At 37.2% G+C, this 17,361-nt stretch overlaps 1 protein-coding gene across 2 annotated transcripts in view; it reads right to left on the reverse strand.

Moving 5' to 3' along the window:
- The window catches only part of LOC136251321 (uncharacterized), a 46,727-nt gene extending 29,381 nt beyond the window's left edge, over positions 1-17,346 (reverse strand). The window contains exons 1-2 of one of the 2 annotated variants that reach the window (XM_066043757.1): positions 17,218-17,346; positions 7,312-7,357 (exon numbers count right to left, since the gene is read on the reverse strand). In XM_066043757.1, the coding sequence (XP_065899829.1) occupies positions 7,312-7,348 (37 nt within the window). In that variant the 5' untranslated portion in view covers positions 7,349-7,357; positions 17,218-17,346. The remainder of the gene's footprint in view (positions 1-7,311; positions 7,358-17,217) is intronic. The other variant, XM_066043756.1, reaches the window with a different exon arrangement.
- Positions 17,347-17,361: the final 15 nt, after the last annotated feature.

Below are 17,361 nucleotides of genomic sequence, written 5' to 3' on the forward strand. Positions count from 1 at the left end.
CACGCAGTAGATCAAGGGTTGAAAAATACTTTGCCTTCTGGTTCCCAATAGCATCTATCAACTCATCCACACGACGTAATGGATAGTGATCTGGAACTGTATCCTTATTGATACTTCGATAGTCAACGCAAAGTCGAGGAGTGCTTTTAACTAGTGCTATCGGTGAAATGTAAGGACTGTTTGCTGGTTCCACACAATTGATTTGCAACAATTTATCTAGTTCCTCCTCTAGTTGCTTTCTCAAGGCATGTGGTAATCTTCTTGGAGCTTTTCTTACAGGATTTGCACTTGCAGTGTCTATTGAATGTTCTACTACATCAGTTTCTCCTAACTCTTCATCACACAAAGCAAAAACTTACTCATGCTCAAATGAACTCTCCAGTAACTGCCTTTGTTCAGTATCAGAACATTGATCACTGATCTTGAATTCTTTTTCCAATTGATTCAACCAATCATTAACTTGACACACTCTAACTGACTGCTCTTCGACACTCTTGGGTGACTCTTCCCATAGGTTGCTCCACAATGGATCACCATGTTCTACTAGACTAGCCTCCAATGACTGTTCCTTTCTTGAGCACTTGTGGTTGTGTTCCCCAATTAATCAAAGGGATTCTGCACAGAGTGTGACTTTCACAAATTCCATCAGCAAAATCACATTGTGTTTCACTCATAATATTTTCATCTGGAACAATAATCTATAGACTATTGGGTGCTGGAATGCACTACATCAGCAATGGGTTTATATGTAGATTTCACAGCAAGTTGTGATTGTGCTGGCACAAACTCAGTGCACTCTTCAGGCATTGTAGCCTCATCTGTACACAGAAGTTCTTGTACACTGAAGTTAACAGCCACTTGTTTCTGTGATTGGCTTTCCACATCAATCCACACAGTGTGTCCAGGCATTAATTGCATGGTATGTTTTAAAACCATAGGAAGAACTTTGCTTGACTGATGTGTTGTAATTACTACTACTTGGAATTTTGAAGAAGCAACCGGTTCAGCAATGACTCTATTGTGTCACCTGTAAAGGTAAGGATGGTACTTCTGATAATGAAGCAGGCAAGCTGACTGACTCTTGACTAACTAACAATTCAATTGTAGGTTCTTCAGACAACTTTTGTGATTCCAGTAAATTTCCTGCCTGAGTTAATTGCTGTAGTAAACTTTCTGCAATCACCTCAATTCCATTAGAATGAGCTATTCTACAATCAAAGCCAACAAGGGTATTTGTACCCATAATTATTTTACAGTTCCAAACTTTTCCTTGCCAAATAGGCTTGAAAGAGTCCATCACATACCAGGGAATTTGTAAGTTTAACCCAGTGATTTCAACAACAATATGTACTTAGCCGAAGCCTTTGCACCAAACAGGGGTCCCTCTGCTCCAAAAGGCTGAGTATCAAAGGCTAAATATTGGGCCAAACAATTAGAGACACTACAATTTTGTTTTTCTTTAATGTAGGGAAGCAACTGTTTTCTGACAATACACACCTGTGAGCCTGAATCAACAAATGCTTTAGTTGGAATGCTTCCAACTATTACATCAACCTTGTAAACTGAACCAACCACATTAGTATTACAGCATGTAGTTGATTTACTTACAGATAACATATGTATCCATACCTCTGACACTGACTGGCATTCACAAGCTGGTTGAATGTTTGCTCACTATCAGTTGACCGGTCACATGATTGTTGACTGCTCTGCTGCTTAATATCAGCTGACACATCCTGTAACAGTTTACTGTTATGCTGAACTGTCTGACTTTCTGTTACAAGTTCCACTACATGACATGACCTTGCAAGATGACCCTTTTTACCACACTTAAAACACTTAACTGTCAACATACTGGTACTGGCAGACTTTTGGCAGGACTGTGGGTAATTTGCTTTTCCATCATACCTGTAACCTGTAACTAGACCTCTTACACTTGCTTTGAAATTCTCTCCCTTCTGAGCCTTTGTAATTAAATCTTCTCTCTCTGTGTGTCTCTGTGTCTCTGTGTCTCTCTCTACCTTCACTCATTTGGCCAACTTCTTTCTATAGTTTAACAGGAACCTTGTTCCACAATATGGACTCCAAATTGGTATCAGATAACTTCTGAGGTGCCATACCCTGATAGTCTTTAAAAGTCCTTGTACTGAGCCAAATTTGTCATACTGTAACTCATGACAGTGTTGGTAGGTAGTTCTTGGTCCATGTGTACTTCATATTGACCTCAACTATCCTCTGTCATGATGCTTTGTCAAACTAGACAAAAACCATGAGAACCAATGAGTTCTGTCCTCATCTGTCCACATGCAGTCAGTTGTGGTTTCCATGAAGTCAACAAGCCAGACTTCAAAATCATTTTCACTGCTCTTTCCAGAGGATTTATCAAATCGTTTCTGTAATTCTCTAAAACCTGGGGGACACTAAAAAGTAGGCACATTATTCTCACTTTGACTGCTATCGCTATTGTAGTCTTCTAAGGGAACAAACTGCTGCTGTGCTGGCTGTTACTGTGCTGACTGGCCAGAAGGCGGTGCTTGTTCAGCTTGCTGTGACTTTCCCATCTGGCCTTTCCTGTAAATTAAATTTCTGCTTCTCAAAAACAACTGGAGTATCCTGTCGTATTCTGTTTTTACTGTAAATGATCCACCAGGCATTCTTTCTCTTGTAGTAATAGTTCACTAGTATGTAGTCGCTCTTCCAGAACAAGTGTTTTAGACTCCAACTCATACAATTTCTTTATCACAGAACCTTGACTATATACGAAATACTGCCCATAGAGCATTACATTGTGTATAATTCTAGCTTCTACCTGTACAAGAAATTCTATCATTGGCTACAATGACACAAGCTCTAAACTAGTCTGAGGGAAACTAAACCACCGTAAACTACCCAATCTTCTTGAAGAGACTTCACAAGTTTCTAGTTCACCTTCTTTCTTCATTATACTCTGGCCCTTCAGCTCAGTGAATATCTCAGGATCTCGGTAGAACCCCCAAAAGTTGTAAAGCCTGTCCCAGTTGTACACACTTTTTGAGCAAACTAACTTCTTTGACATTACAAAATACACTGAGCATTGTACATGAAATTACAGCTATTTTTGTAGCACTACATTATGTCATTGTTTATTGTTTAATTAGTATGCAGTCTGGTGAGCTCTAGAACATTCTTCTTATCATGATTTCTAACTATCAAGCATTCTTTACTCTATACGAATCATTTGTGTACAAATTTACCTGTTTAATATAGCTACCTACTTAATAAGGTATAAAATATCAAGACACATGATAGTGTGTTGTGCAGCCAAGAAAGCCAGTGTGCCACACTGTGAGTATATTGACAGGACGAAAACACATTTTTTACGTATGTATAGCTCCATGGTCCTTTCTCACAACGCAAACAATTTTTGCATTATACATATAGTTGCCCTCTATACCTGGCACCCCAAATGAAGGAGAGAAAAAAGGAAGAAATTAACTCTAACTTTCATGAATGCATAAGGTAGATTTTGCTTAAAGTTGATATGTACTTACTTCATCTTTTCACACACTTTACAAAAGCCAATATAAAAAGCAAATACTTAATTCAATTGCCATGAAATATGGCATACATTTACATATTGAGGTGAATTCACATACCAAGTCTAGTGCAAATCTGATAAATATTCATGGAGGTATGGATGATAATTTGCATCACAAAGACTTACATTTTGTCATGCCTGCAGTGTAAAATCAGTCTATGTATATATAGGTTAAACAACATAGCTCAAACCTTTCATGGTTTAAAAGAAATCACAGTGACAGCTACAGAGTTAAAAGGAAAAAAACCGATTAATATAATTTAAAATCACAGGATCAAAATACTCTAATACAGTAGTCACCAAGTAGCAAAAAGTGCACAAAGTTGAAAAAGTTGTCCAGAGTTTAAACCAGAGACCTCCACACCTACCTCCCAAAGCCTTAACCTACTGAACTGTTTTAGTCAGCTGGTCAGCTCACTTAATTTCTACCTAGTTTAGGTCTAACAATGGAATATCTTTATTGTTCTAGAACATTCTCTTTTTTTTTAAATGTGTAGTACACCTCTATTGGAGTACTATATGCAAAAGATGGTCAAAAAATCTGTAATGTAACTTCTGTCTTCCATAACATCATTCTGCCTGTAGATAACAAGTCCCAAAGCCAGTTCATGGCTGGCTTTTGGGTATTTGAAATACGAATACACATTTGAAATCTATAATCAAGAAGAATTACTATAACTAACATTATTCAACAAACTAGCTATTACTATAACTAAAACAAAAACCAAAACTCCTTACTAAAACAACACTAGACCACTGCACGTATATGTTCACATACGTTCCACAGGTGGAACGAAACACAGAATGAAATTCTACTGCTGTATGTAGCATACTTATAGTTTGCGACTTAATGGTGGTTCAGTAACTACAACTAAACTAAAAGTACTAGTTATGTAAAAGCTATTTAAGACTAAAACTATAACTAAAAGCAAATCCACTAAAACTAAATCTATAACTGAAAACAATACAGTAGAATAAGTTACCAAAACTAAATCTAAAACTAAAACGAATTGAGAAAAGATAACTAAAACCAAAACATTTTCTTATGTACAACTAAAACTATAACTACAACTAAAAGGTTTTTATAAATTTTACTATAACTACAAGTAGAAGAAGTTTTAAGGGTGCTAGCGCCTCTTTGAAGCCACACAAATGCTGTTGTTTTTACCTTTGATACAGGCAAAAAGGAAGCTACAGGAATCTAAACTACTGCTTCGAAGATTTACCTAACTTTCTACTATACAGAGACCAAAGTATAAGATTGTACCTTGTTTCATTCACACGCTATAGTCCCTCAAAGTCAACCCATACATTTTTCTTATTCCAAGATACTGGCTGTTTGCACAGGCATCAAATTTGCTGTGAAGATTCTTCAACAAACTTGTGGAAACTTAGTGCAGGGATTTGTCTTTGCATTTCTTCTTGAGTTATAAAACAAAGAGTGAGTGCCCGCGAGCAAACTTCAACTTCTGGGCCTTGTAACTTCATGCTGGATCACAACAATTATAATTCCATGCGCTAAAAGTTTGCAAATTTATCACTGATGGTCCACCAAAAGTTTGGTAGAGATCCGATTATCGTGTATTCCAGAATATCGCCTTTTACAATGCAGTGTGGAACATGCGCACGCCGACCAGTTATTACAACAAATTCCAATAAACCACAAATGCCAACTTTATCAAATAACAAGTTATAAATGAAGTTCTGAAGAAAAGAAAAGCTCTTGTTCCTTTTCTTTACACACTGGGACACCTTCCTGTTGCTTGTGGAGTCGCCAAGTCTGCTCTTCGATAGGTAACGCCCCGTAATGCACTGCCAGTGTCTTGTTATGTGTGATAAATCCAGCTGGAACATCGTCACTACCTAAGAACAGGTGTACAATACAAATATAACTTACCAGCGTACACTATCACTCGAGAAAACTCAGGAAGAACGTGTGTTCAGTGGCTACTGAAATCAGCTTGTATCTCGGCTTGTTCGCACGTATCTTCAACACTAGCACTAACTTTCAGGCTAATTCACTCTACTGTCACTGTTGGACACCCAGACGATCATTTTCGTGATGGTTTTCAAACGAAACAGGCTGTTTCTTGGCCAATTCCTTTGGCGCAAAACACGGCCGCCTAACACGGATACTTTGAGTATGCGTAATATTGCCAATTATGATGTAACAGCCGCATGTGGTTATGTGGGTTGTCCCTTGAATGGCTTCAAAAACCCACTAGCACCCTTAAGCTGGACTAGGGATATCAAAGAAGGAAAAGGTAGTGAAACAAGGGAATAACTAAAAGTAGTGAAACAAGGAAGGTTGCCTGCAGACATTTAATCTCTAATTCAGTTTTGGGATTTAATGTCCACTAGTATATCTGCAGGTAGCTATTGGCAACCTTTCTTGTTTCACAACTTTTTAGCTATTCCCTTGTTTCACTACTTTTTTTCTAAAATTCCTAATTTTTCCTTCTACTTGTTTGTTTACTTTTTATAATTATGACAAAAGAACCAGCACATACTGCATTAAGCACCAGGAACGTCTAAAGTAATTTTTCATCAGAATGCACGCTCCAGCAATCAATTATGTTACAAAAAGGGAGGTGGCCATTTTGCTTTGTTTTCAGCTATGTTTCGTCTGTTTCACAGTGTTACATACAAAGAACAGTATGAGAAACATATCTGCAGTTGCTACAGAAGATATGGGTGATTAGCCAACATAGCCACAGGGAAGCCACACCGTGCTATCACGAATCATCACTTTGTAATGTCAGCGAAAAGAACTAAAACACAAAGGAGGACAGAAGCAAGTCCCTGATGCATGTATTGTACATACAGCAGTTGGTGAAAAGGCAAATCTCGGGACGAAGCGATGTCAAATCAAGCCTGTAGCCTAATCCATTGTTGAGTTATGCTTGGCTGGAGGCATCAGTTAGCTAGTTAATTAGTCAGTCAGTCAGCATAAAAATCCGTTTAATAGAAACTTTTTAAAATATCATAAAAACTTTTTGGAAAGGTTTGAAGTTGATCTGAAGACATTTTTGGGCTTGGCTGTGCATAACCAATGCTGTCATGAAGGGAAATTGAGGATATGTTTTTGACTGGAAAAGCCCAGTTCTTCATGATCGCTAATATACAGTACTACCGTACTGTATGATAACTAAAAGATTTTCACATTTTAAACTAAAACTATAACTAAAACAACACAGAGAATATAACCACAACTAAATCTATAACTAAGATTGCTATAACTAAAACTCACTAACAAAACTATAAATAAAACTAAAACTAAAAGTCCTTATTAAAAACCACACTAGATCCCTGGTAAGCTCATAACATGGCCTATTTTATTTCTATGTGTTTTTGTAAACAACCCTTTGCCTTCCATGCCACCTCCAACCCTCCATCCCTCTATCTGTATTTTGAGCTCAACTGATATGGTTAACCTCATGGTATCTAAAATGGTGGAAAACTTGGTTGCTGGCTACTTGTAAAGTGAGTGCTCTGGAAATAGCAAATGAAAAATAAAATACATGTATATATACATCTATGTAGAAATTTTGGTACACATAACCTCAACCATAATTGGCAAGCTACAACACTTAAAACTGGCATTTCTTGATACTTAAGAATACCAGTTTTTCTCAGAGACAGTCACATATTTCAATTCTGTAATTTCTCATACCAATACACTGCAGAGCCTTATACCATACAATACAAACTACCTAACTAGTCTACATACATACCTGTTAATATAATATGCAAAATAGTAGTAATTGACATCACTCAGATCTATAATGTTAAGACAATAAATATTAAATGTTCACTTAATATTCTAAATCTGTTTTGCAGAGACAAACATATAGCTGTACACATGCACTAATATGTAGTAGCTATAGAATCACATTTTAGTACATGTTGTTTATGATATAGTATCAAAGTATCTGTGCATTATAATCATTTGTGATTTCTGCACAGTAATTATACAACCAAGTACTAAGAATAATACGAAACGCAGTTAAAATTACGTCATAAATAAATAATAATGAATAAATAATTAATTAATACTTAATGTTTGAGAAAACTACGAGGCCTAGAGACATAAACTAACCGGGGATCGATTCGCCTGTGAACAAAGGCACAAATGTATAATAGTTGCGCCCGTTCATGCTGATGACTTGACCATACGTGTAATTCTATATAATTCCCAGTACCACACCCTCGCTTAATTACAGATTGCGCGAGGGAGAAGATTGGTGAATGTCCGTGGAGTGACTGCAGGAGAGCCAGAGGCCACTTTACACGTAAACAAGAAGATTACAAGTAAGTTTTTATGTTTGTAACATCTCAAGTCTCCATGCCAGCTACCAGTCACATAAAATATGTAATTAATTAGGCTGTTGATATTTAGCCGGTCATTGCAATTAAAAAAAAAATGTAGAAAAAATCGTGACACAAAAAGGTTCAAGAAACGAAGAAAAAAAGTGTGACTTAAACTAGACTCAAACCCACACATCCAGGTTTAGAGTACCAACGTTCTACCACTGTACCACCGGTGCTTTCTGGCTACTTCTCTTGTTTTTAAATGTTACATATATAAAATACTATATAGTCTAACCATACCAGTGAAGAAGAAACCAAAGCAACAGACACAGTTACAAACATTTAAACATACTTGTAATGTTGTTCTTTACTGGTAAGCAACAACATTACAAGTATGTTTAAATGTTTGTAACTGTGTCTTTTGTGTGCAGGATATGCGCTCCAGGCGTCCTGCAGTGAAGGACCAGCTGATGACCAGTTGGGATACCAGCTGATGCGCTTATAAACAACCAGCTGGAACAGCAAGGTAATGAGTAATGTAATACTTGTACCTGTAGTTGTATTATAGGTCTACATCTTCATCCTTCATCTGGCTTGCTAGCGGCTGGAATTATTTTCATTATACTGACCGCCACCTTCATCTGGCTTGCTGGCGGCTGGAATTATTTTCCACTCGGCTTAACTACTAGTCTACTGTGAGTCTGTAATAGCTAAACAAGAAGCCGATGCAGTATAATATACAACAATGTGTAACTATCTCCTGTATGTTGTGCATGGCTGTATGCATAATATTATAGACTGTGATCACTGTGCCAATGCCACACCGCTGATATACAGGTACATCACCAGTGGCCTCTAGTTACAACAGAGTCTGTTGTGCCATATTGGCTTGATTGGGATCAATTGCTAATTGTGCCTTCACCATATCCCTTATTCTGCATAGCCTCACTTCACTGCTGAGTCATCTTCAGAGACACGTCACACCTACAATATATAGTTACTTTCAATATAGCTTGGTTTTTTTGTGTAGGTTGTGTTTTAGTATTGTGGTTTTCTGATGCCAGTTAAACTCCCTTGCCTGTGTACGTATGCATATGTATCATTTCCACAGGTACACGCACACTGCTCTGAGTGTTTCCTATGGCACTGTTTATACTTGCCCAATGGGTAGGTTGCAACGTTGGTGTATGTACTTGGTTGTATGTGACGCGGTCCTAGTAATAATAATATACACAAATGCAAGGAAAATCAATTAAGTTTGATTTGATTAAAGAAATAAAAAGTAGCGAAACAAGGGAGGTTGCCTACACCTGAAGATATACTAGCGGACATTTAATCTCTAACTCAGTCTTGTAATTGTTGTTTACCTCTTTGTAACATTATTATGACTGGTGAACACACACCTACCGCATTAAAAGAAAGAATGGAGTCAGGTTTATTGCTTTCATCTGAATGCATGCCCCAACTATCAATCACTGAAATAGCAGTCATTACACTTAATTTCAGCTATATGTAAATCCATGAAGTATGCATTGTATGTACTGCAGTATGTACGCCAAAGGCACCTGAGGATTGAAGTGACATTGAACAGCAAAAAACATCAAGCCTGTAGCCTTAATTTACTGTTATCAAGTTATGCTTGTCTGAAGGCATCAGTCAGTCAGACAGTCGGTAGAAAAATCCACTGATTATTATTTGTAAAAGTTTTGTAGCAACCTACTGGAAACATTTCAGGTCATACTGAAGGCACTTTTGGGCTTGATTATATCTAACCAATATTGCCAAGGCACCAGTGAGGCTCAATATTTAAGTGCAAACCTCCATGATCCCTAGTATACAGTACTACCATACTGTGTGATATTATAGTTAAATAAAATTGAAGTGATTCAAGCATTGCCATAGTCACAGTCTATAATCATACAGTATGATAGTACTGTATATAAGGTATCATGGAGGTTTGCACCTTCTCACAAAAAGTATTGACCAGTATCAGCCTTATAATACCTTCATGGCGCTTTGGCAGTATTGGCTAGATATAACCAAGCCCAAAAGTTCCTTCAGTATGAGCTGAAATGTTTCCAACAAGTTGCTACAAAACGTTTAAAACTTATTTAGTGGAAGTTTCTACTAACTGACTGTCTGATGCCTTTAAACAAGCAAAACTCAACAACAGCTAAGGCTACAGACTTCATTTTTTCACTGTTCAAGGATGCTTCAGTCTGGTAGGTGCCTTTTGTCATACTGCATTACATATACAATACATGTTTTGTAGACTTACTCCTTTGTGTCCCATTTATCATTGTTGACAGCACAAGGTGTCGATTCACAATAGTGCTACGTGATGGCTTCCCTAAGTTTGTAATGGGAATCATCCAAGTTTTCTGTTGTGACTGGATTGGTTGCAGAGGTCCTTCTCCTAGTGTTCTTCACTTGTAACACCATGCATGTAACAGACTGAAAACAGCTGAAAACAAAGTGTAATGGCTACTTCATTGTTTCAGTAATTGAGTGCATTCAGATGAAACAACAAGCTTGGCACCGTTCATTCTTTTACTGCAGTATGTGTGGGTTCACCAGTCATATTATTCTTACAAAATAGCAAACAAACAAGCACGTACAAGGAAGAACTAGTGTGATTAGGGGAAGTTGCCTACACCTAAAGATATATAAGTAGACATTCAATCATAGTAGAGCAGATTTTGATGAAATTGTTCCATTTTGTGATAAAAGCATCAAATTTTCTGTGGAAGTTGAGTAAGGTATACCAAACCATTTGAGATATGGTGCCACATCAAAATCATTGCGTTAGGGCACCAACTTTTGAACTACATTATATGGATACATGTACATGAAATTGGCTAAACAGGCTGTAGGACCAGGTATCCTATACAGACCTTCAGCATTTGTGCTGTAAAGCCTTAATAAATAAAATAAATTAACAAATTACTATTTCTAGCTGGTTGGGAAACCATACGAGTACATTCAATATTTTAAATACCATGATTGTATTTCAAATTTACAGGTGCAATCAGATAATCTTTAATTTAAACATTTCTAATGGAACCAATATTTCAGTGTAAAAAGTACAGATAAGGCACAATCCAATAGAAATAATATGTTGCACATCTATGGCTTTGTTTACCTTGACCCTTCATGCTTCTTAACACGGCAAGCTAATGAATGACCTGGATAGACACCTCCCTTGATCAGCTTTTGGAAATTATGACCATCCTTTGCTTGTTTATGCAGATGCAAAGTTTTAGTATATTTTATCATGAAGTGCTTTTATGGTTTCCCCGATACATTTTCTATTATTATTATTACTAGGCCCGGAGCAAATACAACCAAGTACAATCACCAATGGGACAACCTACTAATGGGGCATGTACAAACGATGCACGGCCAACAGTGTGTGCAGGTAGCAGTAATACAATTCTAGAGGAATTGACTGGCACGTATACATAAGGAATACATTAATATGCAATTACAATCAGTGATTATCCAACCATGGTGATGTGAGGCTTCAGGTGGAGAGCTATGCATCATCACACAAACTTACCAGCTGGAAACTGCTTCTTCGCACAATGGCCTGCCAGGTGAGGCTTTCTCCCATCCCATACACGAGCCAAGGTAGCCTAGTTACGCGAGACTAAAGAAACAATACCATCAAAGTGTTTTAACCAACACAAACTAACCTCCAGCGATTAATAGCAACTTCCAATTATCTTGTTTATTAAGCAGGAGTAGCAACCACTCATCTTCCAATCGAAATAGTAGCTGTCGCCCACTTTCAAACACAAATGAACAGTAGTTCGCTTGTCTAGTAGGCGTCACGTGCTAATTGTTTTGATTGGCATTATATAGAATCGTCGTACGTTTCTATCACCTCCACGAGAACACCTGCCCATTATATGATTGTCTATTCATACAACATGGATTCTATTCCCGGTGAGTGCGAAGCCTTTGGCCTTGTAGTTTTCTCAAACATTATTTATTATTTATTTATTTCATTATTTATTAATGACATAATTTTAACCACATTTCGTATTATCTTTAGTACTTGATTGTATAATTATTTATTTATTTCATTATTGATGACATAATTTTAACCGCATTTCGTATTATCTTTAGTACTTGGTTGTATAACTAGGACCGGGTCACATACAACCAAGTACATACACCAACGTGACAACCCCCTAGTAAGTGCATACACCACAGCGACAATCCCCTGGTGAGGCTTTGCACATGACTAGGTGGTGCATGAAAGCATGATTGAAATTATGATCCAAAATCAACTCAGTATGTCACAATATATAGTGACATGCAGATATAACACAATAGTGGCATCGTAACTAGGGGTCACCAGTAGCTAAGTGCCGGTACATCATTGGTGTGGCAGTGGCACAGTGATATGTACACAGTATATGCATTCAAAACATACAGAAGAGAACTATACATTATTGCAGTATTGTATGCAGTAATACATTATTGGCAAACATCACCGAAGATGAAAAATATTCAGCTGTGCAGTCAATATACAGCACAGTATCATCATCAACTAGAGGTCACCGGTAGCTGAATACAGTTTATCAGTGGTGTGGCAATGGCACAGTGATGAATACGCACTACATGCATACACAACTTGCAGGAGATACACGATACTGTAGTAGTTAAGAGTATGCAAGCCAGGTGAACCAAGAAAGCCAAAGACCAGCCAGAGTCTAGTACGCCAGGTGAAGGCAAAATACACAAGGAAACATTAAAACACATACCACGCTCTTTACAATACATTTACATATAAAATACAAGTAAACAATACAAACAGACGTTCTTTGTCTTGTGCAGGCATGGCTGCCTTAGTTAACCTGCTTAATCTTCTTTACGTTAACTACTTTACATGAATGAATCCACTGGCAGCTGGTATGGTGACTTGAGACAAGTGAGCCAGTTGGCAACACTTTCAAAAACAAATTATCAGTAGTTCTTCATCTAGATTGCTGCACCTGGTCAATTAATTGGCATCACGTACCAGTGTTTTGATTGGCATTAAATAGAATCACCGTACGTTTCTATCACTTCCACCAAACACCTGCCAATTATACGACTGTTTCTTCATTCAGCATGGATTCTATTCCCAGTGAGTGCGAAGCCTTAGGCCTTGTAGTTTTCTCAAACATTATTTATTATTTCATTATTCATTATTTATGACATAGTCTCGACCGCATTTCTTACTATTCTTAGTACTTGGTTGTATAATTAACACTTTACAGTGACCAGCACTGAAGGTCTGACAGCAATTTGTATTGGTTTATTTGTCAGGCTCTTTGAGCATGATATGATTGGTAATTTTAATGGCACCATATCTAATATAGTATGAATCAAGTAAATATTTTACCAAGTTTGGTGCTTTTATCTCAAAAAGTGAATGACATTTTCACTTAGCCACCCTACTACCATGGGCATAGACTGAAGTAGGGATTAAATGTCCACTAGTAGGGGCGTACAGAGGGGAGTTTCCAGGGGTTTCAGGAAATCCCTTTGGATTTTACACAGTACTTGAATCATTAAGAAATTGAAACTTCAGGTTTCCAGAATCTGGAATCTATCATGGAACGGGACACATTTTAAACTTTATCTTGGTTATATAATAGTTTCTCACATGATAGCAACACTTATAACACTACAGTTCACAAACTTATAATAAGCACCCCTTTGAATAAACTGCCCAAGTTTGTAAGACTGAGTGGATGGAAAATTAGAATGTATTGAAATTCTGGACAGGTATACAACCTCTGGTTTCTTTGTGCCAGTTCAAAATATGGGTGAAATGTTAAACACTTCAATAATAGACAAATTTCATAGTAAGGCATTATTATGCATAAGAATAACCAGTTGCCCTTAGCAACCTAAAGTTTACATTATTTGTAAGTGTCAGTGTCTATGAAATTTTAAAGGATAGCATAGTACGCATATAGGTCATGAGATATGATATTTTGAAGTTCGTAGTTTTCCCATACTACTATCTATGTGAGGGGGCAAACAGTTGCCCCTTTTGGGAAATCACATTATATAATATATGGAAAACTACAAATTCAAATATATATATTATCTCAATTTAACATTATATTTGTAGGTGTGAATGTCAAAATGTGACCATGCAGTTGAGCAAACTTTTATTGAAATAGCTAGGTAAAATTACACGTGCTACATAAAAATTCACAAACATTTTATTCCTTCGAAATGCACTAAAACAAATTTAATAAAACCAACTATCGGCTTCTCCTGTTCAGTAAGAAAATTTTATTTCATCAATAATCATATGAATTATGGGTGCTAATTTACTATGTGTTAGAAATTAAGTTTACTATTGTCATTTCTTTGTTGAAATGGCCTTTTTCTTTATCTGCATGGAAGTGTACAGGGAAAACACTATACCTTGATGGATTTGCGTGAACAGGTTAAGCCAAGTCCCTAGCTTGTTTCAGTCATGAGTTATGATCGCACCTGTAATTCATTTACTGGATTAATTGTTGCTGTGCAAATCAAATTTATTGCTATTCCAACTGGCAAGCGTTTTAACTGCAAGGCAATTCATTACAAAGGCTGAAATTTAAGCTGCTTACTTCTTTGTTGCTAAATAGAGTAATTTTAACAATAAAATGGAATAATTTGAGAAATGCACAACAACAGGTGGTTTTTGCTCGCCAGTCTCAAATCATCTCTCCAAATGGATAGTGTATAAAGGTTTTTTTATTTATTATTATTTTTAATTTTTTGCTTTTTTATTTTATTTTTCCTGGGCTAGATGGACTGCCCTTGCCACCACCCCCAGCACTAGGTGTTAAAGTGTTGGACAGCTGGAAATACCACCAATCAAACAAGGCCACCAGACTCCAAGCGACCCTCGGAGCAGGCCAGATCAATATTTGATGTTGATGGACCGCGATTCAAAGAGCGATGACCCCTCAAGCACATCACTGAAGATCTTAAAAGCAAAAAACAAAGTCTACATCGCAGCCAGAATAAGCATTTGCTGTAATTAATGCTACGTTTCTTGGCCAACATAGAAGCAAGCTTTCTAAAAACTGTTGTAGCAATGGGCCCCATGCCACCAGTAGCTGCAAACACCAATGGTGAAAAGCAAGCTCTCTCAACTCTCTAACACACTCATCACATGCCCGTCGTTTCTCACGTTCATGAAGCTGATAACATCTGGACAACTGGGAACAAAAATAGGAGCGCGCAAAAGTGTTAAACACCCGGAGATCGAAAAACGCACGTTGCCTATTTTGACCCCAAAAGTCCCTGGCGACAACATCAAGACATGTATAAAGGTCATCAGATATGACATTTTAAAATCTCATACAATTGTCCAGAAGGGGCAACTGTTGCCCCCTCACATACAGTAGATAATGTGTGGGAAGACTACAAACTTCAAAATGTCATACCTCACGACCCAGCTATAATACTATCCTTTTAAAAATAATATTGGAGAAGTTACTTAGTACATTGACATCTACAAATGTAAAATTAAGTTGCTAGGGGTAACAGTTAATTAATGGTTAATTCCCAGCCTATAATTCATTTCTATATATATCCCATTTGGATTACACTGTACAATTTGTAGATCACCATGTTCAGCTTTAGACTAATAGTATTCTACTGTACAGTAGCTACAAAGTTTAATCTTCTCATAGCAAGGAAAACATAGGTATTTTATAGCGCACACAAAGTGCAGAGCTCTCAACCTGTCAGTTACCTTAGAGTGATGACTGAATTTAAAATGAGTGAGAAATAAGTATGTAGGAGTGAGACATGCTAGTGAACATCCGATAGTGTGCAAAACATACTTAGCTAAGGGGTCTGGTGGCCATGTACCTTGGGAAAATTTTGAAAAATAGACTATACAGATTTGAGAGCATCTTAAAATATTATTATTAATGTAGCTAAGTGATAAAGCAGTAAAAACAACTCACTTGCATGGTACAACTATACTATCTAGCTACAGTATGTAACATAGTCTATAGAGTTATTGTTTGCTACTGTGAGCTTTATTGTATTCAACACACAAAGAAAACACCATAGCAGTGCACAAAGGCCACTGTGAAAGGGGAGTAACTTGTACTGAGCTAACCAGATATTACAAGTAAACAACCACTGTGAATAATATTGGTGCTATTCACTATAGTAAGCCTTAGAGATAAAAATTAAATTTGCTGCTCCATATGAACAGCATCACAGTGCAGCTGCACGTGTATTTGTATGTGATACAAGCGAGCTGGCGCCGTTCACTACGAAATCTCAAGTACGAAAGTATACGGCTCGCTGTCGCGGGGGTATTATTATTATTATTATTATAATTGCAGGACTCTGAAAGAGTATACGTGCAATATAGTATGTAGTTAAGTTAAGTAGTTAATTAAGTATAAAAAGAATTATAAATTATAATTTGTTTAAGAAATCAGTAGCAGATCTACGGAATGCTTCAAAGGAATCCAAATTAACAACTGAGTCAGGTGAACTATTCCACAATCTGACAGTAGCTGGGAAGAAACTGAATTTGTGTATATCAATTCTTGAAAAAGGTGTTTGATATCTTCTATTGTGCCCTCTAGTAACAGTGTCGATGAGAGATATCTCATAGGGTAGTTCTAGTGCGACAGAACCTTGCAATATCTTATAAAACATCATCAGTCTACTTACTTGTCTTCTAACCTCCAAGCTACACCATTTAAGCTCATTCAGGATACTGGTAACACTACTTGAAAAATCATAATCAGACACCACAAATCTGGCAGCACGTCGCTGAACACTTTCAAGCTTCTCAATGTTAGTCTTAGTATATGGTGCCCAAACTATTGATGCGTATTCTAGTATTGGTCTCACATACAAGAAATAGGCTTGGCTTCGTATTTGAGAATTACAATGATATAGATTACGCTTAAGAAGCGCCAATACACTATTAGCTTTTCTGCAAATAGTGGTAATATGTTTGTTAAAGTACAAAGATTGTAACGGGCTCGGATTGTAAGTTAATAGAGACTATATTATAAAGCTAGACAGTCTGTTTCTGAAAAATGCGGGAGATGTTTGCAAAACTATGCGTGAGTTGCAAAATCAAGAGTGAGATTGGAGTCAAATGCGTGTGTCTCACGTGTAATGCGTGAGAGTTGAGAGCTCTGAAAGTGTACTTTGATCTGAAATGCATTGCCTGATTGAAAGTTGGGCAACTGTCGGGAAATCCCCTAACCCATGATACTATTGTTATTTAGTATAATTAACGGGGCTATAGCTACGTGTAGTACATTAGGCATAGTCACATACAGTACCTTGTTATCTAGTTGCTCGGTAGAAATCGGAAGTATTCCAGTCACGGTCGGTCAGATCGTTGAATATGAGTTGACTTAGTTTCGCGTGGCCAGACCCTTTCCGCGCAGCCGCTTATCGATTGGAGATGTTAGGCGCAATCTGTG

This window comes from Dysidea avara, chromosome 3, assembly GCF_963678975.1.
Source record: "Dysidea avara chromosome 3, odDysAvar1.4, whole genome shotgun sequence".
Lineage (NCBI taxonomy): Eukaryota > Metazoa > Porifera > Demospongiae > Dictyoceratida > Dysideidae > Dysidea > Dysidea avara.